The following is a 27,323-nucleotide window of genomic DNA, read 5'->3' on the forward strand; positions in this document are numbered from 1 at the left end:
CGGAGCTTCTGTGATGGAGCTGTGTTTTGGCATTATAACGATGATATAATGAGAAAAAGTCCACTCGAATACAACATTTCTTCGAAAACACGACAGGTGGTTGGCTCAGGGTGCAGCTGATGGGGCTCGGTGTGCACGAGAGCGCCGGGTCCCCACCCCGCCACAGGGCCCGGCCGCGGGGTCTCCGCTCCCCGCCCCGCGCGGTGCCTCAGGGCCCGGCCCCGCCCCCGGAGCTCCCCCGCGGCTCGCGGAGCTGCGGGCCCGGGGCCGCCCGCTCGGTGCTGCCGCCTGCTGGCCACGGGGGACACTGCAGGCGGAGGGATGCGCATGCGCTGTAGCTGTCGCCGGGCTTCGTGCCCCGCGGCATGCCGGGAGATGTAGTTTTTAGCGTTTCTGCCGCTCTCAGGTGCGGTTGGCGCTGCTGGCACTGCCCCAGGGCTCCCTCCCTGTCCCCTGGAACGCGAATTTTCCATTTTTCCTCGCCCTTGCCAGGTGCTGCTACAGAAATTCCCCTCCTGCAGGGCGGCACCCGGTAACGTTTTGATTCCGGACAATGTGGATCCTGCCAAGCAGCGGGATCCCCGCACACCGAGGGGACCTCCCGAGGCTCCCCCTTTCCCTCCCTTATCTCACGCTTCGTCCGTCTCCGGCCGTGCCCCTCACAGAGCTGCAGAACCGCGGGTCAGGACCCCACACTGGCTCTGTCCAGCAGTACGCCTCAGTCACACACCACGCAGTCTCACCCGACCCCACGGCAATACTCAATATTTCTCACCCTGCTCTGTGCAGTGACCGGATCAATTCTTAAACCCAGAGCGCCCACCTTCTGCCCTTCCCCAGCGCTTTGTGGATCCCACCTCTTTAACCAGCCCCGGGCCCTCTGTCAGCTCTCCACAGAACCCCCACCATCGATGCACAGACCCCTGAAACCAGCGGGGCCTGCCTTCCAGCTGCTGCGGCTGTGGGGCTCCCCGGTAGGTGATGAGCCCCCAGATTGTGAGAAACACTCTGCAGCCAATAACAGGCTCAGGCGAGGATCTCAGTGAAGTAGCAGTTTATTCGTGATTGCAATGGTGGGTGCCCCACAAGCAGGAGCGCACCTACCAGCTCCATAACACGGTTCATATCCTTTTTTCAGCGACCAGAACCCTCCCCTGCTTCCCCACTGTGTGAGTAATCCAGGTGCACAACCTATCTGATGCTTCAGACAATGCATGGCCTTCACTTGCTGGCCTGTTAAATTTCAAATTTCTGTTGACCTTTTCCCTGTTTGCAGTGGCAATGTTTCTTCCCTTATCTGACTTGACACCGTGATTTTCACCTAATTGCTCTAAGGAATCTGGTTGTCTGCATTTTACAAGGTAATCTGCTAAGCTTTCTTATCACTGCAAGCATATTTTAATGCCACATTCCTTACCTTTAAACAATGTAACTCTGTGCAAAAACATTTTTATTCCAACACTCCTAACAGCACAAGGGGCCGGAAAGTAATTCGGCACTGGGCACGCATGCAAGGAAAGGCGAACTGCTGCCCCTTCTTTGTTATACTGAGCAAATATGAGCATAACTCCCATAACTCCTTTTTTTTTTTTTTTTTTGAACAGCTTTTGTGGAGTTGTGTTCATGCAGATAATTGTAATTCAGTGTAGGAAGAAAATATGGATGTGAAATTATCATAATTCCTTCCTACAGCCGAATTCCTTGGAAAAACACAGGTGATGAATCCAACCATCCATAAAAGTGAAGCAATAAAATGAGGAAGATAAAAGGCAGCTCACACCTTTCAGGCAGAAATGCACATGCTAATTTATGTATTTAATATATGAACTATGCATCTGATCACTAAAATTTATCCCAGAAAGCCATGGCCAAGGAGCTTCAAGTGAAAGGCCATAAACGTCACAGAATCCTGGCCCACAGACCTCAGATTCAAGCCTAGCATTGTAGCTGTTATATCGTGCCCCTGCTTGCTACTGCTGCCACAGCTTTAAAATCTAAAATCAAAATAGCCGGAGGCTGTATTTTGACTCCTTCTCTCTTAAACCCAGATAACCTTGCAGCAAATGAAACATAAGGAAAAGCTGGGAATTGCATGCAAAGAAGCAAGGAGAGAGAGTACTGTTTTCCAGGAAAAGTAAGAAACCATGTAGCTTAATGATCAGGCCAAAGTCTGGATAAATTATAATTACTTTTCTTGTTTATTTCTTAGGTTCCATTTATTTACATTATTTATGTCTGTTTTTATCCGGTTTGCTTTGTTTTTAAGTTATGTTGAATGTCTTTTCATCCCAGGATCATGAGGTGGTAGCTGTAGTCAGGAGGAGGCTGCCTGCCAGCAGCACAGCAACATTTGTTGTTATTGCAGCTATGGATAAAAATAAGAACTGAATACCACAAACCAATTGACACAGAAACACATAATCAGTTGTGAGCTACTTTGTTTCTCTAACAGAAAATACAAGTTTCATTCACAGGCACTCAGATAACCCCGTATAGGAGGACAGCCACAAGTTTCCTGATGACAAGGGAAAACGACTTCTCTCCAAAGCCAGCAAGAGTACTGATTGTGGAAAGTCAACAAGCTCAGTGGATGAACACATTTGGCTTTGTTCTTTCCTGTGCCAGCAGGTAGTCCCTCCAAGTCTCTCTGGCCTTCCTTCTCCCCAAGTGACTTTGGCGATTCCCCCTACTTTCTTCTACTGGAAGCTGGAGGACCTTGTACACGGCAGAAGCAGTATTTTGGATGGCACATACTCTCTCTGTCCACAGCCTGTCCATCCTTTGTGCACTTACCTCTTCTGTCAGCAGAGCTCAGGAGAAACTGTTGCCCCCAACAAGGTGAGGATAGGATAAGCAGGGATGAAGGAGTTGGAACGTTACCAGCATGGAGGCCAGGGTGGATTCACTAGACAAGATTTTTGATACTGCCTTCCAAGATGCAAAAATTCTTCTACCGATCAGAAACCCAGTATCCATCTAACAGCATCTGAGAATCCTTCAGCCCAGCATAATTCCACATCAGCAACAACTGCAGAGATGCTCCAGTTTTGGATTGGTCTTGTAAGCCATGCAGGCACAGTATTGATGGCTTCTGTCCCAAATTCTACCCCATTCACATGAAAAGGGTTAGCTTCCAAACCCACCCCACTCCCCTGATAAGCAGATGCTGTTAGCACCTTGCCTGCAAAGAGGCAGGAAGAAGCATTAAAATGTTAGCCCAACACGTTATCCAAATAGAAGCTCATCTGAAAGTGGTAGGCAGGGGTGGCCTGGAAGTTGCCATTTACACCGTGTTAGTCCAAGTCTTGTAACTGATATAAAATAAGGAACAAAACAACAGTAGTCACTAGTAGGTGCTGTTGTATCATCTTATTACCTGACCCAGAGCACTGTGGTGTTTGCATCCCTTCAAGGGACTCAATATATTCACTCTCCAGCCACTCTTTGTATGTCCTCCTCTCTTTTACAGGCACAATCTCAACAGCAGAATCCTTGAAGATCAAGTTTTTTCCATGGAAGGTTGAAGAATCGAACATTTTGAATCCATTTCCATTGCTGTCATTTCCAAAATACTCCTGACAAGAATGCAAAATTTTCAGTATTTTGCAAGATTAAGTGCTATATTTCCCTAGTACAACATGAAAGGTGATAGGAACTATTTAGCAGATGAGAAGTTCACACATAACTGCAGAATCTGTGTTTGCTTTTAGTATCTACTATATAATCTACCCCAGTAGATTATATACAGAATCCTGTCATTGGCAATTACAAGAATTTTGTTTCTTGTTACTATCTAGAAAGAGCTGTACTTTTAAAACATTCTTCTGTGCAAGTATTATTGAGTAACACAGGGTTTGACTGCCTGGGAGTGATCAAAAGCCCAGCACGGAGATACCCAGTATTGTTTTTAAACTAGTCAACTGCAGTATTGACAGGAATCTAGCTGTGACAGCCAGGTATGGTCTGCCTAGATGGTTTACATATACATGACTGCAGTGTAAATATGCCCAGCGATGTTCTGTTACTATACACTGTTGTATTGCTAGGAAAATTCCATTATGGAAAAGTTTTGGTGTGTACTGTTAGACTTAAAAGTAATTCCATTTTGGAAAACACCTTAAGCTTCAGGAAGGTTACTACTGAAACCACTGGCTGGGCGAAAAGTTGAAATCTCTTGTGCACCAGAGTGGTTTTACCAGGAGAACTACAAGGGATGCATTTTATGTTCTCCTTCCCACTCCAAAAGGACTCTGCATGGTGCACCTGCTACTAGTACCATGACATAGGGGACATAATACAGCAGTACAGCCTTACTGTCTTTATCCTTGGTTTGTGTTAGACCATATCAAACTCCCGCATAGAATAAATATGTAATTAATACCTGGGCCTTGTCCAGTAGTCCATATATAGCAAAAATGTTGGTATCTGGGCGAACCATAATGGCCTGAGCTGGCACCCGAGCCAGGTGACACTGAGCAAACTGGGTGACTTCAGCACGGGCACCATTTCGACACAGTAACTGGAAATCACTGGACTTCAAGTTACGGGCCCAACTTTCCGTGTTCTTACCTGAAAGAAGAAACTAGTCACTGTCACACTCATCGAATGCTTTAGAGCAATAATACTCAACAAAAATAACTGAATTATAATAAGGAGACGTGAAAAACTAAATACCATCTGTGTTCTCAAACACGGTCGAGTGCTTCACAAAGGCCACATCCCCAGAGTCCTGTGCCAGGCACCTTTAGAAAATGAGAGATAGAAGTTCAGTTCAAAGCATCTTTATTGGGACCACATAATTTCTAATAACCAACAGATTTAGAAATCAGCTTTGCATATATTCCTGCAAATAAATCCACTGGACCCTAAAGTAATGAGGAAAAACAGAGCAAGAAGTGAAACATCTTGAAATGAGAGAAAACTAACATCTTTGCAAGGCTTAAAAAATAAATAAAGAATTTCGAGAGAGTAATACAGCAGCAAATAGTGATTCATAATGGTGTGAGAAAGGGCAATAAAAAGGGCCAACATTAGATAAGCAAAGGAACAGAAGATGTGTGATACTCAGCGCTGCATTCCCCAATTGGTAACAACAGCTTTCACACCTTCCTTTTAAAACACACACAAAGTATATCTCATTGAGACTTATGTTTTCAGGAAGCATTGCCTAAACCAGGATCATTAAGCCCACCGATCAGGAAGACGTAAAGCTGTAACTGAGCAAGGATTACACAGTACCAAACATGAAGAAAAATTATTCTTGTTAACAATTACTGAGAATAAATTCTGCATTTACCTGGTTAAACATGAACAGTTATAAACAAAGTTATTATTACCACAGAGCTGACACACCAGTCACCTTCCATACATAACTCATTCTTGTTTCAGAGATCACAAAGCATTACAGCTAGACCCATCCATTCCTCATAGCAGATTGCCGCCCTCCATTTTTGCCTCACATCCTAACTAATCTTTAAATCTTTTTAATTAATCTTAAAAGGCTCCAAGTCTTTGGGTATGGCTTATCATTTGGTGACTGGTAGCTAGCTCTGTTAATCTGTGAAGTATGGCAGAGGATACAGTTTGCCTGTAAGGCCCGTACCACAGCAAAGCAACTGGACATAGCTAAATAGATTTGTGAAAAAAAACTAAGTCCAGCATTTGAATATTTACTGGGCAACTGCTGTTTGAGTCTCCTCCCCTGAAGGAAGACTCGCTCACTGCCAGCTCTGTTACATGCACCATTACCGTCAGAGGTGAAGGTCAGCAAAAAGAATTGTTACTTCCCGATCTACCCAAAGACTTGGGGCTTTGAAACTTAATGGCCTCACATGTAGATGTCCACTGTTACACAGTATTTATTTTATTTTATTTGTTATTAAGTATGTCTTCCGTTTCACACAATTTCCACCCCATACCTTGTTCTGAAGAGGATTTGGTATTTGAACATAGCCGCTTGTGCTGTTCAGAAACCTATTTTTGCATACAGCTACCAATGGGTAAGAGCAGTGAAGGGGCACACACACAGAGCTCCCTGTTTCTAGCTTGCCACGCTCAGCACAGACTCTCAGCAGCCAGACCCTGACTACCATTTGCCTTTTTCCTTGCATAAACTCTTTATGGATGACCTGACCAGAGCGGTAGAGACTGCCATGCTATAAAGCAACACTGGAGACTGATGACAATGCACATGCTCCTCACTAGGTGGGTGTCTTTTACACGGGAAAGAGAAACATGGCTTTGGCTGTCAGTCTTCTGCTTGGCTGTGGGCCAGGATGCTGGAAAAAGGCTCTGATATACACGTACACACACAGAGATCTCTGCATTGCTATGACCAGCACAGCATCTTATAAAGGGGAAGGCTGCTGCTGTTTCCAGTAGGCTGTTTTTAAAAAAGAATTATGCTTTTTGCTGACTGGGATGCAGAACAGTTCCTCATTGTGTTTTGACAAACTGACGGAGTAAATAACCACCATATGTATTAATTACCTGAAGGCTCCACTGTAGCTGTAATAACGTTCTTGGCTACTTGCACTGCATTTATTGTTTCCACTATCATCTCCAATGCACAGTTGACAGAGTTTTGATGGGTAATTATCCTGATTAGCTGAAGGCACACAGCTTGCAGAGAAAAACTCACTCACAGCTTAAAAAAAAATAAATACAAAAAAAACCAATATAGTAAGTGGAAGGCACAGCTCTTCATACCAAAGGGTAGTTACACTGTCATTAAGTTATAACCAATGCTGATTTTAGTAGCACACTAGAAACATGAGTTATAGCTATTTTACTGGAATTCATAAATTAAAACTTCTAAAATATTTTCAAAGCATCATCTAACTCATTATGTAATGAAAGTAAATAGCTCCCTGGAAGACAGGAAATGTACAAGCAAATTTAGAACCGTTGCTTGTTCCACTACTACCGTACCTTTCTCCACTACTACAAAAAGGTTGAAAATAAATGCAATAAAATTCAGGACAAGTATACTTCATTTAATGCAATGACATCCAAGAGCTAGAATTACTACCTAGAGGGGATACATCTGTATCCTGTTATTGTCATCTGACTTGTGTCCATATCCTCAAGCAAGAGCTGAGATGGACATGTGCAAAAGCAGGGTTTTCAACACTAAATGATAAACTTAAAGTTCATTAAATTAAAAAAAAAAAAAAAAAAAAAAAAGAGAGAGAGACACTTCAATTACATTTCTGAAGACTGGAATAAACCTTTGTAGTTTGATATACTGAAGGCCAGGACTACCATTGAGATGGATCTGGACAAACTGGAAAAACACACTGATAGGAATCTTGGAAGGTGAATGCAGAATCCTGCTTTTAGGTTGGAATAACCCCATGAGAGGCTGAGAGGCTGAAGAGCAGCTCGTAAAAAAAAGGACTGGAGGGTCCAAGTGGAAAACAAGTTGACCAAGAGTTAGGATTCTGCTTTTTTTGGCTAACAGACAGAAATGACAGCAAGGAAAATTTTGATTAGGTATAAGGAAAAATTCTTTACACCAAGGATCGTCCAAAATCCGGACAAGGGCCCAGACAGGCTGTAGAACCTCCATCCTCAGAGTTGCTCAAAACTTGCCTGGGCATGGCCCTAGGCAATCTGATCTAACTGGACGTGCTTTGAGCAGTGGGCTGGACTAGATGACCTTTCCAACCTGAATTAACCAACAATTTTTTTTTGACAAAGGAAAGAGGGAAAGGAATCCTTTCCTCCTACATCTGTTAGATGTAACATTCTCAGCATGACCCCTCCATTAGTCTAATCACGTGGCAAACTTAAAATTTGCCAAATTGTTACATTAAAAATGCAGCACCCCTTTGCGAACAAATTAGCTTAATATAGAGCTATGCAATATTGAAACTGTACTTCCCTAGTGGAAGTTTGTAATTGGATTATTATTGTATTTTTGATACATGATACCATCATCTTACCTTGAGGAATATTGCAGTCTTTGGGCTTAATAATGCCCTTCTTAATTAGCATACCAATGGGGATATTCCATCCAGCAGTTCTCCCCAGTCCTGTGTGGCAGGACTTCTTCCCTTTCAGGTCACTGATGGAGAATGCATTGGATGGATTCCGTTTCACTAATGCCACAGCATAGTATGCATTGCTGTTGTCATCAGCTTGCAGAAAGAAAAAAAATGTATTATTGCTTTCCTTAATCATTCCCACTGCTTAATGACAATGTACATAACCATTACACTTATCTGGTGCCAACTTCAATTGCACCGACTATCAGCCAGTCAGGAATTATGAACACACAATTATCTTCATTTGTCTACTCCATGATGTTGCATTCGCTCATGGCCTATATGCTTGAACTGAGTAAACTACAGAGGAATACAAGCATTTGGTTAATGCTAGTTGTTATGTACATAACCTTCAAAAATGGCATTTGAGTCATTAGTGACTTAACAAAACTGCTCTAAGAAGTTGTTTTTAATGTGACAATTCAAAACTGTGTTACAACTTCCATGAGTTTTGCAGCACATTGAAACTCTGCCTTATTCACAAAACTCCCATAAGCTCTTTTTTCATCAATGACTATGAAGCAGCCACGTCGATGACGAGTAATTTGTTTTTAACTGGAATCCATTGTGTAATTTCTGTACTGTTCTTATTAAAGTTACTTTGATTTTGTGAATACTCATTTTCCAATGCAGAATTGAAAAGACAAATAGATACGTGTAAGACTTGAAACTGCAGAAGACTCATCCTGGTCCAACAGCAGGACACAAAAAAGTTGCCACAAACTCATTGTAGGAACCCAACCCATACTTATTTCCACCTCTGTCCATGATGTGATGGCAATTAATATTTATTTCTTCTGCAAATAGCTTTTCTAGCAAGACCCGGGAACAGAGGCTGTGCTTTTAGATCTGTTTTCAACCTGGGAAAGTAAGGCCTATATTTTTATTTCCTGACCTTCTTACCAGAGTAACTTTCTCCAGCAGCTGGTACAAGGCCATATGTCTTCCCAGCTGTGTAAATATCAGCTCCACCCAGAGCTACAACATCACTTTCCTTTTTCTGAAAAATAAAATATACAATTTCTGTGAAAAAACAGCAAACACCTTCCCTGCTACAATGATGACAAAGAACTCCAGCATCATACCCATTGCATCTCAACAGATAAGTCTGGTAGCAAACAAGCAATCTGCTCTAACTAAACCCCCCAAACACGAGTAAAGCATCAGTGAAAGGAGCTTTCAGACAAAGGCTACAGCTAGATGGGCAACGATACCTTTGTTACACTGGAAGAGCAGCAGGGTTCAGGCCCATCCATACCATATGAGTTACAGATCACCCCCTTGAAATCCAACATTGCCTAATCATCACCTAAGAGCACATCTCTCTAAATCCTACCTAGAGAGAGAAGCTTGTGTTAATTGGTTTATTATTGCACAAGGCTAGTAGCAGCCTACCTGGATCAGCTCCATGCACTCTTCTTTTGTCTTGGCTGAAATACACTGGATTTCTGGTTTCAGATTTTTTTTCCTAAATGAAGTAGCCATTTCACCACATTTCCAAATCTCCTCAGTTGAAATAACACACCAGTTCAGGCTTTCTGGCAATGCTGCAGAAAATTGGAAAGGAAGTATTACAGTTCACTTCCTTTGTAGAAGAGGAGGCGGCATACACACTGCTCCATTGTCACATGTGTCAGAGATGTTATTTAAAATGTTCAGTTCTGTGAACATTCAGTTCTTCAGTTCCCTGCTGTCTAGCTTAGACTTACAACTGCTTCAGGTACCACAGAAGTCTCCAGACTAGTGGTATGTCCACATTACAAATCTATCCAGTATGAAAGAACAAGAACTCCTGTGACTGATGATTAGTAAGCACAGCTGCAAGGTATTAATTGTTTCCAGTCTACTCTCTTAAGAGTGCAGCAAAAAAAAAACACACTGAACACAGTCTTCCTCATACCTAACAGTCACTGAGCAGCCCCCAAAAGAGAGAAGTCCTGGAGGTCAGGGGCTTTGCCACAGCACAGAGCATGTCTGGGAGGTTCAGTTGCCATAATTATTTACCTGTGCCTCTGAGTATCCCAGGATACACATCAATTCATTTTGATGTTCTTCTGATAGTATTAAAGTCCACAACAGACCAACCTGAGGACTTACACAGTAACACATTACTGGTTCCCCTCTTTAGTGGGTAAGAAACGTAGTACCACGTAGCAGTAACAGTTTACCGGATTTATGTCTCATGTATAACAAAAAGATTTGAAAACGTCTACATCTTGTGACACAAAATGGGCCTATTTGCTCAGGAAAGCATTCTGCAACGTGATCCTGTTTCTAGGTCAAAACCTGCCCTTTCTCCATGCTTGAAGATTAGATTGGCATCTTGCCATAAACCTCAAGAATCAGATGAAGACAATGCAGAATAAGGATGGTCTCCATGATCAGCTATTCTTGTTCATGGTTTTCAAAAGCAAACCAAAGACAACTTACTGTTGGGGTCACAGCTCAAGCCTTCCATGGCATGAAGATATTCATCACCCAACCATGCCTGGTAATTCTGAGATGTGATTGCAACGAGCTCTGTGGTGGAGTCTCTGAATATAAGATTCTGGGCACCATAGGCTGTGGAGTCAAACATCTGAAACTTTGCGCCTGCATCATTGAATCTTTGCTGTAATGTTAAAGAAAGAAAAATACCTGTCACACATTCCTCTACCTAGTACCGCATATCTACGATGACATAGTTCATGTGCAGGAGATAATCTGTTGCCTACAGAACAAACAAACAACTAAGGTTTTCTTTACTGAAAATCCACAAGTTAAGAATTAGTGAATGAAAAAAAAAGAAAAAAAAGCAAAAACAAAACAAAACAAAAGATCTCAAGTAATTTTCAACATCCCTGAGTCTTTGAGGGTAAAAATGACCTCCTATGTCCCACTCTGCAAAATTCCCTTCAGGACCCTACTGATGCTGAGTGCCTCCCATACTCCTTCAAACCCCACAGAGCCGAAGGTGCCCAGATATCCTGTCTTCAACTCAGTCAGGTGGGTGGGAGAAACCTTCTCAAATGCAATGCATTGATGAAAAATGGTGTCCTACTTGTCCCTGGTTCAGGAGCTGGAAGATAACTGTTCCATCTGTGTCAGGCCGTACTACCACAGCACGAGCTGGGATTCGGGCCAGGTGGCAGGTTCTCCACTCTGTCACATCAGCCGTGCTACCATTGCGGCACAGAAGCTGGAAGTCCTGGGAACGAAGATTCTGGGCCCAAGAAGAAAGAGTTTTTCCTGAAATCAGACAGAAAATGTGTATGGAATGGATGTCGGGCAGGACTGATATCTCTGGCTCCAAGTCTGCTCTAAGCATCGCATGCACACAGCTCTCCTGAGCATCTTTGAAATATTTCTGACTACAACATAACCTATGCACTTTAGTCTTGTATCTCCAATAAGACAATACACAGTCTAACACTTGTCCGACTGAACTGAACTGTACTGTGGCCTGCAATGGCACCCAGAGCGTTCCCAAGTGTAGGTTTACATGCAACCCTTTTTAAAATTTATTCCCCTTCCACTTCTTAACTTCCTGCTAGTTTATGCGGAAATGACTGGGTAGCCACAAGCAACGCTTACATTTGTAACAGCCTGGGTATCAAACCAAGACTTCAGTGCTACTTCTGTTCATGGTTTTCAAGAGGAAACCAAAGACAACATTCCCTTTCCACAAGCAGCTAAGGATTCCACCTCTCACCCTTAGTGAAGCTAGCAATTGTTAGGAAAAAAAAAAAAAAAAAAAAAAAAGAATCAAACACCCATCTCCTGGTGCATACATATATATGGGTACCTCTACTTTCACTATTAGAGCATTTTGCTTGATTACTCAATTCAAAATAAATCAAACATCTGACATTATGCTGTCATCACAGGCACTGTACTTCAGAGCTTGCAGCCACTGCTCAAAAGCTTACCATCAGTGTATTCAGGAACCGTGCTGTGCTTCACAAAAGCAACTGCTCCAGCACCTTCAGCCAAACACCTAATAAATGCAAATATTAATAAGCATTATGAAGCACAGCTTCCGTGCACTGAGCACTGCCGACTGACAGCCAGAGAACTGTGCGCTGTGTTCCATCAGCCAGCAGACACTGACCTATTTCCTTGTGCTGAGAGTTTAGCTCAAGGCAGAGACTAGGGGCTGACAGAGCATGAAGTAAACTACTGCTGTCATTTGGTGAACACGGACAACATGTTCTGTGCTGCCTGGGACAAATATCACGACTGCAGGAGAGTTTTCTGTCTAATGCAGTCACAGAATCCTTTGGGGAACTACAAAGAGGGGAGCAAGTGCTTCCCAGGAGTAAATTATATCCCTGCTCAGTCAGTGCTATTACTCAGGGACTGGGAACTGCAATGCAGCATGCAGTCAGGAAGATGGAAAATAGAGCAAAGACTGGTGTGTGAAAATGGAGGGCAGAGAATTCAGAGAATTGTCATGAGAATTCAGTGCAATTGAGGGGAGATAACTGTGAAATAGCTGTGTAGGGTGGCAGCTCAGCTCTCAAATTCTAAGGGTCATCAGGTTTTACTACTTTTAAAAACTGCTGAAACAGACATCCAAGGCTTGTGTCAACAGTTATTGGACCAAGCAAACAGCAATGGGATTTTGCTGCCCAGTATAACTGCTAAACATCTAATTTTAACATTCACACCTGAAATAGTGGGTTTAAAATTACTTTTAATAAATCTCTAGGTTCAAATCATGGTCATCCTAACACTAGAGATGTTCTAATGGGACCAGCTGGAAAGTTCTCTGGCTTCAGTTTCCTGACAATGAAGTCTGGACACTATGGCTATGGGTAGAACATAGAGATAAAAAGTGACAGAGCCATGATTCTTACCTGAAGGCCCCACTGTAGTCATAGTATTGTTCCTGTGAATTTCCTTGGCATTTGTTCTGCCCAGACAAATCCCCTTTGCAGAGCTGACAGAGGGATGCGGGATAATTTGCACTATTTGCTCCAGGAACACAGCTTGCACTGAAATATTCACTAACAGCTAGAAGAAAAATTAGAGACATTTTTAGCAACGAATAAATAATGTCCCACAACATCACACTAAAATTTCTACACAGTACATCTCTGAAAATATTTAAAGAAATACGTTCTGTTCTCAAAAGAGTTTCCTTTCCAAGTTTAAAAAAAATTGTCATTTTCATCAGACCTATGTTAGGTCTACTCCATCTTTAAAAGGAGCATCCAAAACACCAAGGAACAAAACAGCAAACAAAACCACACATTTCTGTCCATGTGCTGGGGTCCCAAGAACATACATAAAGATATTGCTGAAGAACAGATATTTGCCCTCTTACCTTTTGGAAGGTCACATCCCATTGCTGTGATGCGCCCACTGTCAATTAGATAACCCACTGGCACATCCCAGCCAGCAGTTCTGTTGATCCCCGTGTGACACGATCTGATACCTTTCAAGCTGTTGATGGTGATATTGGAGCTCTTCTTTACTACAGCCACAGCATAGTATGATGTTCCAATCTCTGCAACACAGGAAGAAAAAGGGGCAAATAAAAGTGGCATGTGTCACTATAATGCTGCTGTGAGGCTGGCTGGTGGCCTCTTGTGGCTCCTCCACCCACAGGCAAGTAACGTTGTTCACACCCCTCTTGAGAACCTGCTGACCGTGGGTACATATTCCCCATTATCTTTGTGCACTGAGATGTCTTAAAGGCCACAAGCAACCTATTCTAACTTTGAAAGTCACCCTGCATAGGAAAGAGGTGGTATTAAGTAAACCAAAAGTTATTTTGTATGATTATACCTTGATCATATACTTCCCCAACAACAGGTTTCAGACCATGCTCCTTCCCGGCCTGGTAAATCAAGCGACCATTCAGCGTCACTGCATCCGCCAAATAATCCTGTGCAGACACAAGGTCAGAATACACGTTGAAGCTTAGTTATTAATATTTCTTAACACTCAGAGGCACAGTATCCATGAACTTAAGAGAAAAGGCCCATATGATACAGTCAATGTCTATATGAGCTCTCTTTCCTCCATAAAGTTCTTTTAAATACACTCAGAAATTATTGAAAAACAATTACTGAGAGGGATTTTACAACTTCAAAACTGCCTTTCTTCAGAAATAGTGCAGAAGCCAGCCCTGGACCATGATGGCCTCACTAGTCTTCACAGTCCAAAGGAACCTTAGATATGGATCCATGTTTTCTTTCTGCGGCTCTGTGACAGATCTTAAGGGCAATCAATCAGGAGTTTCATTTAACACTAGCTAGTGCCCCAAAGCCTGAAGATTTAAATAAAGTAAATATACTTCTGAGTTCACGCACAGATTGTTTGAAGTGATGTGTTCTGGGGACACAAAATTTGAATGCCAAAGTGTGAACTCAAAAATAGCTGTGAAACCTGTTGGCTTGTACCTCAACAGACAAACAGCCACACATTTGCAGGGGGTAGAGGAGCAGATGGCAGCTGAGCCTTTGAGCTCCCTTTAGATGAAAAGCCTCCTATCAATAGCTTGTGACTAAACCCCAGCATATAAAACCCAACACGGGAGAGAAAAAATGTCTATTGTATTTAACCGTCAGTAGTTTACAGACTACAGACCTTAGCTCCTTTAAGTGCATACAATCACATCTGCGGTGGCAAAGCAAGAACAGTGTGGGTATTTTTTTTTTGAAGCAAGTATTTGCCAATGCATCTAGCAAAAGCACAGGACAATTCACATAGAATTTCTGATTAATATATATGCAATGGAAATGTAAATTAATTATTTTCAGAAACACTTCATTTCTGTGTCACGACACTTGAGGCTTACCTACAGAAGTGTTTAAACACCTGCTGAAGAGTATGACCAAATGAAATTATTACCAGGGTCCCTAGTTTAATATTTAATCATTTCTCAATTTTTAAACATCTTCAAAGAAAAATAAGTGTTTTACTTTATCCATGTGCTAACACATCCACAGAACTAAGTCCAAGTTATGTAGTGTTATAAAACAGCATATCTCTGCTTCTTCAGCCTTCGTGTCCCATCCCCTTTTTGGCTTCAAAGAGCAGAGTTCAGTGCAGATGCAGACTCAGGGGTTCCATACAGCCCTACACATAGTAGGCCAGTTTAAACATTTAGTAGATTATTACAAGAATGTTTCAGGTCTTAAGGACAAAGTCTTGCCTGAAGCCTTACAGAGAAGATTCATTTTATCAGAAAACTACTTACTCATGTTTTCCACCTGCAGGGTTCTGAGTTCATCTAATCAAGTTTTCTAACAAGATGCACACAGACTATAATCTTTTAACATATTCATCCATATTCCCTTTCCCTCACACTCTGCCAGTGAAAACAGCCGTGACTACCTGCCTCCACATTTCCTCCAGTATCCCCTCGTTGCCTCTCATCCCCTCCTAATGGGGGAATTGTTTTCCAAACACCATTTTGCAAAGCCACATATTTACAGTCTTTAAAGTCTTCCCCAGAGCTGAACTTTTTTCCCCAAACTGAGCACGCTCTGGGCAGCTGAATTCATACAGCTGAGTTTGCATGTCCTCTGCTCACCCTTCTTGCTGCTTTGTCTCCCTTTTGTACCCTGTTTGGTATTGGGATATTTGGCTTTATACTCATTTGTATATAAAATTTCCATGCTGGGATCCTGAAAAAGGAGTATTACCCAGAGTTTACTAAAAGACAATCCACTTAATGGCTCAGCAGCACAGCTTTAACTGCTGTCTGCACTGTACCACTCCACCCCTTCTTAAGTATCTACTAAATAAATTTAACAATTCTGAAATCAAAGATTACTATTCAGGAATGAATATTAAAGACCTTTACTTGCATTCCTAATGACTGGCCATATGTGACTAGCCAAAGAGAAGAGACAGGGCCATTCTGACATTCAGGTCCATATGTATACTGTTATGCCTTTAAAAAAAAGTATACGTATACACTTTGATTTTTCAAAGACATGAATGCCAGGAAGCATATGGCCATCTGTCCGCATCATCAGACACTCACAGAGCTCTGTACATCACCACGTGGTTTATTTATTAGGCATACAGGGTTATTAAATCACTGACACTTATCACTTACAGCTCACCTTGATCATCTGGGTACAGTTAGCAGCTGACCCTCCCTCTGTACATTCTAGACGGGGAAGGATGCCAGCCCCAGCAAAGGCCTTACTCATATCATCACATTTGGAAAGTTCTTGCTGGGAGACAGTGCACCACCGGACACGTTCCAGGCTGAGAGCTGCAAAGACAACACCAAAAGAAAATATTATAAAATAAATTGGTACCTTTATAACAGAGCTTACCAACTGAAGGTTCCCAAAGAGCCAGTCTTTCATTTTGTTTCTCTCCCCAAAAATGGGGCTCATTCAACAGCGATTTTTCTCATTTCTCCTGCTTTCATTCAGATTAACATGCACTTAATACTGAAGTTATTTGGACTGAAAACAGGATAGGCTCCAACTCAAATGCCATCAGGCTTTAGTATCTATTTCTGACATAAGAAATATGAGTATCGTGGAACAAGTCAGGGCAGCCAGACTGTTATTAAAACTTTGCAGAACAGGACATCTTTGTGTTAACTTTCTGGGGCTGCAAGTTTGTGAGTTTCTGTGCCATCATTCTTTTCAGAGAAAAGCCTAGTTTTGACTTGAAGAAGCTTCTCAGGTTTGTGTTCTGGAGCCACCCTGAAAATGTATATGGCACCACTTGCACAATGTGGTCACTTAACATTAAAGAAAAATTCATGACTTTTTTTTTTTCCCTCCCCAAAGCTTTCTACTTGCAAAGAATGCTCCTGAACAGATTCCAGGGTCAGAGGTATTGCACAGACAGATGGAGACACATTTAAAATATATGTACCACAAGTGAATAATCCTTAGAGAGCACCATTTACTTCAAGAACTACTGCTTCCATCTGTCTGCTCGAGACACGTCCTGGGACACACACAATCTTTCCTGTTTAGTCAGAGGCATCTAAAACGATGGCATCTAAAATTTAAAATGACATGTAACAAAGCCAAAGAGACTGCCCAGGGACAGCTATGTCTCAAAAACTGCAAGTTAGTACCTGGAGCCCTGACCCTTTCCTTGTTGGTCTGAATAAAAAAAAAATAAAAAAACCACCATAGGTGCTGAAGAACCTTGCCACTAGGCTTATTGTGAAAAGTAGAAAAGTAAGCTTGTCTCTTCAAAACACTCTTTCATAAGAAGCTGTTACCACATTCATGAAAAGGGGTGGGCAGTTCCATGAATGAGAAGACTTGTGTTAAGTAGAGGAGATTCCACTAGTCACTGAAGAAAGAAAGGTGTCTTTCAGGAGGCTCCAATGGCTGTCTTGTACATACCAAAGCTACAAACACTTTGTAGGAATATATTATCACATGCAAGTTGTGCAGCTGTATGTAAAACGTGAGTATGCTTTACAGTGAAAAATGGCCACAGGTCATTTTTGTAAGCACTTAGCACCAAATTCCATCACTTTTTCTTCAATTTTGACTTTTAAGTTGGAGTCTGCCTGAAGTTATTTGTAACATAGTCTGCTACCAGCTCTAACTGGCCCTCTGCTTCCTCACCATAGCCATTAAGCTGAGACACAACATCTAATTTTCTAATTTTATATGATTCCACTAGCACTCAACAGTAACTACATACTTTTTCTGACTCCATGGTTGCAGACTAAACAAGACTGTTGATGCCATAAACTTTTGTTTTTTGTTGTTTTCCAACAGGTACAAAAACAGAGGGCTTTGCTTGCTCCAATTCAGAGTCACACTTGGAAAGCTTACAAGAACTTTTTATAGTAGCATGTGTAGTAGAGGGAAAAACAAGTTCCCACCTCTGTAGGAGGTGCAGGAATTCTGAGGACCAAGAGGCTTAGCCTCATCTACTGAAGGGAAATCTTCACTATTAATTTACTGGGGCAGGAGGAAAAAAATAGGTTTTCATTGATAAAGGCTTTCCCCCCACACTCCCCAAACACAAGCAACTGAAAATGAAATTGCTCTCTCAGCATCTCAATACGTGACTAGGTACCATTCTTCAGTGTCAACATTTTGGCTTTAAACACGAACCCACAGGAATAATGCACAAATTGTATAAGTGTATGAAGACACCATTAGCCACACACACCTGAAACATGAAGCAAAGCTCATTTGGCTCTACATTTCAGCCTAGATAGTGAAACCACACTGATCTGCTTCTTCCTGATCCCCCCTTCCTTCCTATCTGAGACTGGTACTTTGTTTGTCCCTTTCAGAACTGCTGAACATTGCCCAGCATCTGGCTGGGGACTTTCCTGTAACAACAAATTTCTGTTTCCTTCCTTGAGAATTAATAGATTTAAAGTGGGCTTGAGCACAGAGCAGGTCTGTAGTTAAACTATCTTTCCATTGCCAGCCAAGAACATGTTAAAACAGTAGACAAGATTCTAAACCAAAGTTAATTCACAAACTTGGCCCAAACTCTTTTGCTGAAAATAACACTATTGCACTGTTTGACATCTTATCAAAAGGCTACTAATACTCTCTCAAAGGTTTTCAACAGAAAATCTAAAAAATAAATAAATGAACTAGGAACATTTCAGAACCAGCGTTCTTTTTCAAAGAACTGTGGAGTCCTTCAGAAACAGCATCTACACCTCTAGAGAAATTAACAATATTCACCACCAGAACTTGGGAGTGACAAGAGAAAGCCAACATGTCACGCAGATCATGCTAAATATAAATTATATTAAATATAATTCAATAATTATATTTTATATTATATTTCAATAATCATATTAAATATAATTCAATAATTATATTTAATATAATAAAGCTTTTTATTTATTTATTTAAAAATATTTTTTAAACCAAAAAAATGTCATGGAATCGTACGCACCTACAAGAAAACATCACTGCATCACTGAGACAAAAGCAGTAGATTCTGTGCTGAAGAAATACAACCGATGAGTCAATGATATTCAATACCATCAATATTATATTCAATATCAACATAATTTTCAATATATCCTTGATTTTTCACCCCTCCTTTCTTTCTATTCCTTTTCCTGACCACCTGAAATTGGTTCTGAAATGGTGCTAGTTTTCCTTTGCTCTCTCACATAACATGTTAGTCAACCCCAAAGATATCACAACACAACAAAATAGTTTTTGGAGGGCACTTACTAGCATGAACAAAGAGAAGAACGAAGACATTCCTGGAGTTCTTCATTGCAAAAGTCTTTGGGATTTGTGCTTTTTCCAGCCTTCAGAACACCCAAAGAGCAGCGCTTCTGCAAGTTTGCTCTCCCCAGTCTGCTTCTTGGTGAAAATCAACGGCATTCAATTCAAAGTGCACTTTGTTCCGCAACTTATCTTGCTTACTTTGGCACACGTCACTTCATAATGATCACGGGGGGGAGGCCTGGAAAAAAGTCTGCCTCTCTTCACACTGCCTTTACACTTGAAAACAAGTCAGACTAGGAAATTACAAAATATCCAAGGCACCAATGAGGTTATTACTGCTTTAGCACCACCTATAGACTTAGATAAACAGCTGCACACTGACTCAAGAGTGTGAGGTCAGGCTGTTGAAATAAATCCTCATCCTAAGTACAAATTCTGTGTATTCCCTAAGTGATGGGGCTCAGGAAGTAAAAGTAGATTGAAGCTAGGCACTTTGACAGAGCTGAAGGTCACTTGTCTGTTGCCGTATTCTCAGTTCTGTCATGAATCACAAGTGAACAAGGAACAATAAGGAAGCCTGTGCACTTGACAGGAGGAAGTAGCATGATAACCGTTAGGGTAATGTGGACTTTAGTCTGAACGTGAAGTGTTATTTAGTGACACCTAATACATGACAAAAGCCTTGGAGAAAAGCTCTGTGAAAGTTATTCTGTCTTTTCCATACAGGAAAGGGTAATTCCTCAGATTTATCCAGCTGAACATGAAATTTAACTCTATTCCTGATCAGTTCAAAAAGGTGGGGAAAATAAAAATGTATATGATATAGAAATCTCAAAAGTTATTATAGTTTTCAGATTCCTCAGTTATTTCAGAATTTCAGTTGAGATTAAAAATATGATCTAAAAGTTGGTGTCTTAAAACGTCTCACTGCATGCCTCGAATCATCGGCCACTTTTAAAGAGGCAGACACTTTCAGCTCCTCTAAAAAAGGCATGACATTATTTGTCAGAACTTGCATCGATAGTACACACCTTGCATTTCCAAAGACGGAAGGATTCTCAGAAAGACAGCACACCTACTTTACCAATATAGAAAAACAGAAATAATTTTGCGCCATACATTGGTAGCTTACTCTTCCTGCAAGTCTTATAAGCATTTGGCACAGCACCTATTTTGTCCAGTGTTTAAACCTGCACTCCAAGTACTAACCTCACTTGCCCCATTCTAGTCAACCAGTGTTTCTCTAATATATTATCTTTGTGTACAGTCTCAGCCAATTATTTTAAAATGCTACTCCACGTGTATTTCTTTTGATTAAAAACACACTTGACAAATACATTGTACAATAAAGTTTATTAGCTGTTCTCCTCTTTCTAACAAATGGAATGGATAGTGTTGGTAATTCTTTACAAACCAAAGCTAATTTGGTTGTGTGACTGCACCGTGACTGCCATAAGCACATCCCTCTCATAAACAACCATTTTAAAATAAGCAATGGCAGGTACCAAATAATACGAGAATTAGAGAATTTCATTACTGAAGGTAGTTCCATGTTTTGCTACAACGTATTTATAACATTTTGCACAGAAGTTAGTGCATTCCAAATGGAAGATCTTGCACCTATGCAATCCAAGATAAACATATACAGAAAAATAAAATGTATTCTTGACTGAATTCTCCCTTTGGTTAAGACATGCATATTACAAAGAAAAAAAGACAAACCTGAAATTCCGTAGAAAAGAGGAGAACTTGCACGTATTTTTTTATTGTAACTAATAATTCCCTGGACTTTTTGCCCAGCCACCATAGCCCATTTGATTTCATGAGATTAAGGAAGGTAAATTCTAATTTGTATTTTTATTCAAAACAAAAAGCTAGGAGTAGGTGGTAAAAGAAAAATATATATTTTTATATATATATATTTATACGTGTGCGCAACTATGTAAAGAAAATAATTCCCATAGTTACAGAGTTTAGTTAAAGAAAGTTTAATATATATATATATTTATTATAACAAAATAGGCAGTTATTGTGGGTAAAATATTCATTAAAATCTGACCCCTAAGAACACACATTTTTAGGCTACGAATCACTCTCTCAGTGCCCTAATAACCATCTCTGCAATTGTTTTCTGTATTACTGCCAAGGGAAATTTGGCATTCCTCTGAAAAATACAAGGTTTCCTAGCACCTAAACATATTTTAGGCTCAAAAAGTGTGGTGACCATTATCTATAAACAATTTCTGTAAGACACTATAAATAGTGTTGCACAAGGAAGATTAAAAACATTACACATCTTTATCCCTAGCAATTTTATTGGCAAAAAAATGAAAAAATAGATTATAAGAATATCCATATGAAATTATGAAAATGAATATCCCTCGAGAAGTAGTAATGGGAGTTAATGAAAACGTTAACTCAAAATTTTAAAGTTCCACTTTAACTGCCTGGAAAGAAAAAAAATATCTGTGAGAACAGAATTTAATTCAGAAAATAAAACCTGAAATTGATTGCCCTGACCAAACCATGCTATTAAAGTTAAGCGTGCAAAGTTACTCAAGATTTACAACTTCCTTGAATAGAACTTTTCTTTCAATTGTTATGAAATTTTAAAAGAAGGTCTATAAAGCTTTTTTGAAAAATCTTTGAAAGTTACTTTCCCTTAAACATTAAGGAATTTTACCAAGCAATTCCCTCCCACCCCAACCCCAAACTAATAGCTGGTCAGGCCATTCCACTGTCATGTTTGAAAAATGGCAAACCAACAACACACAATAATACAAATTATTTAAACTAAGAAAGACATCAAATTTAAAGCATTATGGGAACTGCAGAATGTGATGGTTAGGGTATGAACCACACTGGGAAGAACTAGAGGCAGGCTCCACTGGAAGGGCTTAAGAGTTGTCAGATGTAGTAGGTGATGACAGTTAGAAAATGAAAAACAAAAATCCATTTTCATAATTTTTCCTTTGCTGGAACCCAGATGTAAGGCCCAGACTGTTCCTCTATGATCTGTTTCACTTGGTTGTAGATTTCTTCCAGTGTGTCTCCTTGGACAATAGCTGCAAAACATAATGTGGCAATCAGCAGTCATCTTTCCTTGCTCCATACAGAAACCAAGATGTTCTAAGCCAGGAGGTTATTTTCTCTCACACAGCAGCAAAAGGATTTCACATTGCTGAAGGAAGGGATGCCTATGGAGAATTCTGGTTACTGTGCTTCTGGACAAAAAGTACATTGCTGATGATTTTATAGGACACACAAACCAACATCTCTTCCACTTGGAGGCCTGGGGTTAGGAAATACTTTTCTTTTTAAACATATTCATATACAACTGAGAAGGATTTTTTTGCCTTTCCTATCTACGTGCTAGAATTGGTACAAGTCAATCCACACACTCCCTTTGGTCCAGCTTTCATTTGTGTTTCCAAGATAAAAAGACAGGACTGTACAGGGCTACGTACTGCATCAGTCTGATCAGGCTTGATGTAGTGAAGGCTGGTGAACTCCTCAACCAGACCCTGACATTTCACAGCAAGGCTGATTGACCTTCAGGGTTTCTACCTGAGAGCACTAGCTTTGGTTTTGGCAAAAAAGAGCATCAACTCATGGAATTTGTTGTATATCCAACAGATCAAACTTTCATATAGTTAAAAGGCAATTAATGCTCAGATTATGTTAGATATATTTTCTCCAAGCCTAGAAAATAATTAGAAATGAGCCATGACGTGTTTTGACATATCAGAGTGAAGTGTAGCCTGGTGAGAATGAGGATGAAGTTTGAGCTTTCCTTGCCACTCTTCAGCCTGAAAAAGCGATTGTGATGAGATAGCGACTTATTTTTTAATTAGAATTGCCACCTCAGAGTTGATAAGCTAAGAAACAAAGTCTAGTGTGAAAGATAATGTTGGAAGCAAGCCAGATGTACTACTTTGTGCATTAATTTATTACTGCTGCCTCCATGCTTTGTTTTAATGCAAATTACTTCTTTTATTCCTACTCATCATTCCTGTCCCTTAAAAACCTTCTCCCCATCTGCAGCCCATTGTCACAGTGCCTGTGGGAGGAGTTTGTTCAATTATTACAGCTCAAGTGTAATGTTCACAGCACTACAGGGCACTAGAAAGATTCAGAAACATCTTTACCTTGCTAATTATCATCTTACTTAGATGATAATTATCATCTTACTCTCCAGCTATGTTCAGCCAAAACCCCTCCAAAGCTCAAGACCCTTAAAACAGAACATGCATGTGCTCTTCGTATGGTTCACTGCAAAGTTTAAGTAAGTCTAAGCTTAATTTGCTGATGAAGTTGATTTCAGTTAACTCACATGATATAGTATTTTTTTCTTAACAGATTAAGCGATGCTCACACAATCTGTTGTACCAACTGAGTCATACAGGTGGCAGCCTCCAAATGGTAAGTAGTAAATGGAACTGTATTGTCTTCAAGTATCTCAGATAGATTCAGAACAGAACTCCTGCCCTGAACAGCATTAGCAAAGACAAATCTGACCATGGGATGTTGCTATCTGCCTTTAACATAAGCTTTATACTTCTAAGAAGAAAAATGGTCCATGGCATTAGGGCTCTTAAAAAGGGACCATAAAATTTTGAAGTATCTTGAACTCTGGCTCTTAATTTGCTAACAGAATTGTGCAATATATTGTCCTAACATGACCTGGGATAATATCAGCTATTAACTAAATACTTAATATCTATTAAAATAAACACAATGGCTTCCTGTACAAGAAACCTGACATACCTGTAAGTCATTTGGGAAATGACTCTATAAGAGGGAGAATTTGCAACCTATATTGGAGCGTCCCACAGCTTTCTGGCTGCAGATGAATAAAGGGCTATAGGAAGAGCTGGAAAGCTAGATGTAGGCTTGGAATAAACAGTGAAGGCTGCAAGGGAGCAGATAGGGATGCCGACAAAAATGGGAGGGACTCAAGTTGTTCATTGTGTGGGTAGCACACAATGCAGAGAACAAGGCAGCAGGAAGACAGGCTGGGTGTTTACTGTGTCCTTCACCTTCCTCCCATGTGAAGTCACCATACTTTTCTGTGTCTCTGCTCAAGATAAGCAGACTGTTTAAGGATGTTTTGCATTTGCAGTTCTGCCTATGCATTATGGGGAAGAAGAAACTGGCAAAGGTGACGTGTCACAAAAAGGAGGCAAATGGGGCAAACACTGAAACATTGCAAAAGAACACAACAGGAAAGAAGGGGGGGGGGGCATGCCTATCTCTGACAGTAATAGAAAAGGCTTGTTTCTGTCCTCTTGAAAGTCCTGACTTGATCATTCTCCTCATACTGTAATCCACAATGCAAAAAAAAATAAATCAGTTTGAGTACTTATAGCCTACCCCTTGCTGTTACAGTTAACAAACCACATTTGTGCATGCCTTGGACCAAAGTACCATAAGGCAGTCATGCCGTAATACCAGAGATTTAATTACTAACATTCTTTATTTCCCAATTTCAAAAATTGGAAGTTAAACACTAGGTAATCTCAGCTCTACAAATAAAAGCTTTAAAGCATACAATATAGCAACAAAGCAAACATCTGCATTTCAATACTAGAAAAGTAATAAAAAGCCTCAAGATTTTAAAACCTAAATTAAGCTACTGGTAAACTTTTGTATATATTAAATTCATTAGTAAAATTGGCACCAGCATAGCAGCACAAAGGTGGTTCTATGATTTAAGAAAAATCTCAGATCAGCCTGAAAACAAAGTTCAGCCTTATCTCAATGGTAAGACAATTACTATACAGCAAGGAATAAAATTTCAACTCTGGCAAGGGAACAGCCCCAAGGAAAACAAACCTGTGAAGTGTTCAGTAAATTCTTGCTCCAGTTTCATAGCTCTCTCAAATGTCTTCCTGGCTTGTTCTTCTGTTAGGCGTTTATTCATTTCCCTGAGATTGAAAACATTATACACATAAAAAAATACCTGTAATCTTTTGAAAAAAAATTTTAAGCCATCGTCTGAGAATTAACCTAATAAGAGGCAGTGTACTAAATGGCGTATTTAAGTGGAGACTGTCCTGAGAATGAGCAGTTCTGACACTATGTTGCACAGAATTTTGCGGTGGCATTCATTCTTGAGCACTCTTGATTTGGATTAGAAACCCAGCCTAGCAGTCCCTAGAAATTCAACCCAGGAAGTTTCCAGAGCAAAATAAATAATTAAATGTTTTTAAAAATTTAGTATTACAATTATCTTCATGTAACTTGCAGCTGGCTATTCAAATACAATGACAGTATCAAACAATTTAGCCTAAGATATTTTTACTCACATGATATTTTCCACTGTTTTGGGCTTAATAAAAATGGAGATTGGGTACAGCTGGGCAATCTGCAACCTTTTGATCGCATTACCAGAAACGTCAAGAATACAATGTTTACCCTAAAAAGTAAGAAAGAAAAAGGAAAATGGCAATAAGCAAAGTTTAAGTCACAGCTATGCATAGTGTAATAACTTATAAGAGAAACCACATTTCCACTGAAGCCAACAGAATTGGAGCACCTGCATCAACGATACCAAGATTTCACCAAACCACATCAAAAATGATCACTTTTAAAAACTGTATTTATTTAAAGGATCATTTAAGGATGTGGTCATGCCACAAGTCAGAGAAGTACCAGACACCTTAACTGGCATGTCTAAGAGAATGACCTCCACATATGGTGAGCAGATTTGTCAATTTGTTAGATGGAACTGAATACAATCCTTCTGCTCTCCCACAGGTAACACACTGGGGAACATCAGGTTTGAGACTGTGAATACCATTTATTTGGGCTGATTTTTTTTTATATCTTTTTTAGAAAAAAATACAACCTAATTCTTCCCCAGGTTGTTGAAACAGTATGGGGCAGGGTTTGTGTTCTCCCACTACCAGTAACTCTCCATCATCTCAGGATTTCCTCATTTCAAAGGCTCTTCCTGTTCTTTGACTCCTATCTAGATACATTTATTTCCACTCCCCTTTTTTTGTTTTTTTTTTTTTTTTTCCTTTGAATAGCATATGAATAATGTGTGATATCACCATTTCAGAAAGGGATGTGGTAGAGGAAGAAGAGCAGAAAACCACTCTTGGACATCTAAAATGATAAAATCTTTTTCTTTAGAAGGATACCTAATATGAATGACAGAATTCTGTGAGCCAGGATACAAACCCACTATGAAAACAAAGGTTACTTATATCATAAAACACACTTTCTGAACTCCTGGGAGATCACTCTTGGAGGGCACAATCAAGAACAAGGAAGTAACTGCAGTCTGGAATGCCTGACACATTTCTATCTCCTGGCAGAAGGGATCGCCATGTTCATTTACATTTAATCCCTTGCATAACAAAGACTACAGAATTTTATTTCAGGAATTCTTAAAGAGGATAGAAATGTTCTTCCCATGTTCTTCCCATGTGAACAATACAAAACCGTTTGCTTTCAACTATTTCCAAGATCCAGTCCATGGATATGGATGCTGACTGGTATTTAAATGAAGCGTTTGTATATTCTAGCACAGTATTTTACTATGCATGCTGGCCTGTCCACATCTTTCATATGGCTTCTCTCCAAATTTGGCACATGCTTTGGGAATACAGAATTAAGAGCATTATCAGGCCTGCGTTCCCTTTTGTGATAGTACCATTAGTATTTGCCAAGTTTGGTCCAACAACTTATGCCAGGTGTTGAAAGACATTGGACAAATGATGGAAGGCTAGATTGCCAGCACAGCAGAGGTGCTGGACCTTATAGAATACAATTGTGATGATTTACTCCAAACTGATAGTGAACATGCATTAAAAGTGCTCTCCAACACAGGGATTTGCAAGCTGCTCTTGGTGACAAAGGAAGGAAGATATGAAAATTCCTTTCAAGAGAAGATTTGGAAGACAAGGAAAATAAATGCTACTATTTCATGATGCAATTGTCACATTGTCATTCATGGAAGCTATTGTGCTCTTTGTATTGTATATTTAAACAATTAAGCATTTTTATTTCCTTATTTTCACTGCATTTGATTGAGAAACACAGCATAGCACTCAGTTCCTTTTACAATAACTAAACAATGGTATCAAAAAGCATCTTTAGTTGTGCCCATTACAGACAAGGA

The 27,323-nt window shown here is 40.3% G+C and overlaps 2 protein-coding genes across 7 annotated transcripts in view; both read right to left on the minus strand.

Annotated features, from left to right (window-relative positions):
- Window positions 1-2,264: 2,264 nt before the first annotated feature.
- Window positions 2,265-19,238, minus strand: MELTF (melanotransferrin; the record flags this gene model as incomplete). The annotated part of the gene is made up of 15 exons (XM_084292007.1): window positions 2,265-3,575; window positions 4,382-4,569; window positions 4,675-4,742; window positions 6,490-6,646; window positions 7,947-8,141; window positions 8,952-9,048; window positions 9,444-9,595; window positions 10,479-10,659; window positions 11,089-11,276; window positions 11,957-12,024; window positions 12,887-13,043; window positions 13,357-13,539; window positions 13,821-13,920; window positions 16,112-16,266; window positions 19,193-19,238. The coding sequence occupies 15 exons, from the start codon at window positions 19,236-19,238 to the stop codon at window positions 3,294-3,296; spliced, it is 2,217 nt and encodes a 738-aa protein (XP_084148133.1). The 3' UTR covers window positions 2,265-3,293.
- A 2,680-nt stretch (window positions 19,239-21,918) lies between these two features.
- The window catches only part of DLG1 (discs large MAGUK scaffold protein 1), a 148,340-nt gene continuing 142,935 nt past the window's right edge, over window positions 21,919-27,323 (minus strand). For all 6 annotated transcript variants that reach the window (XM_084291883.1, XM_084291881.1, XM_084291879.1 and 3 more), the window contains exons 23-25: window positions 25,501-25,610; window positions 25,028-25,119; window positions 21,919-22,257 (exon numbers count right to left, since the gene is read on the minus strand). In XM_084291883.1, coding sequence (XP_084148009.1) covers window positions 22,151-22,257; window positions 25,028-25,119; window positions 25,501-25,610 — 309 coding nt within the window. In that variant the 3' untranslated portion in view covers window positions 21,919-22,150. The remainder of the gene's footprint in view (window positions 22,258-25,027; window positions 25,120-25,500; window positions 25,611-27,323) is intronic.

This window comes from Netta rufina, assembly GCF_964035555.1.
Source record: "Netta rufina genome assembly, chromosome: 9".
Lineage (NCBI taxonomy): Eukaryota > Metazoa > Chordata > Aves > Anseriformes > Anatidae > Netta > Netta rufina.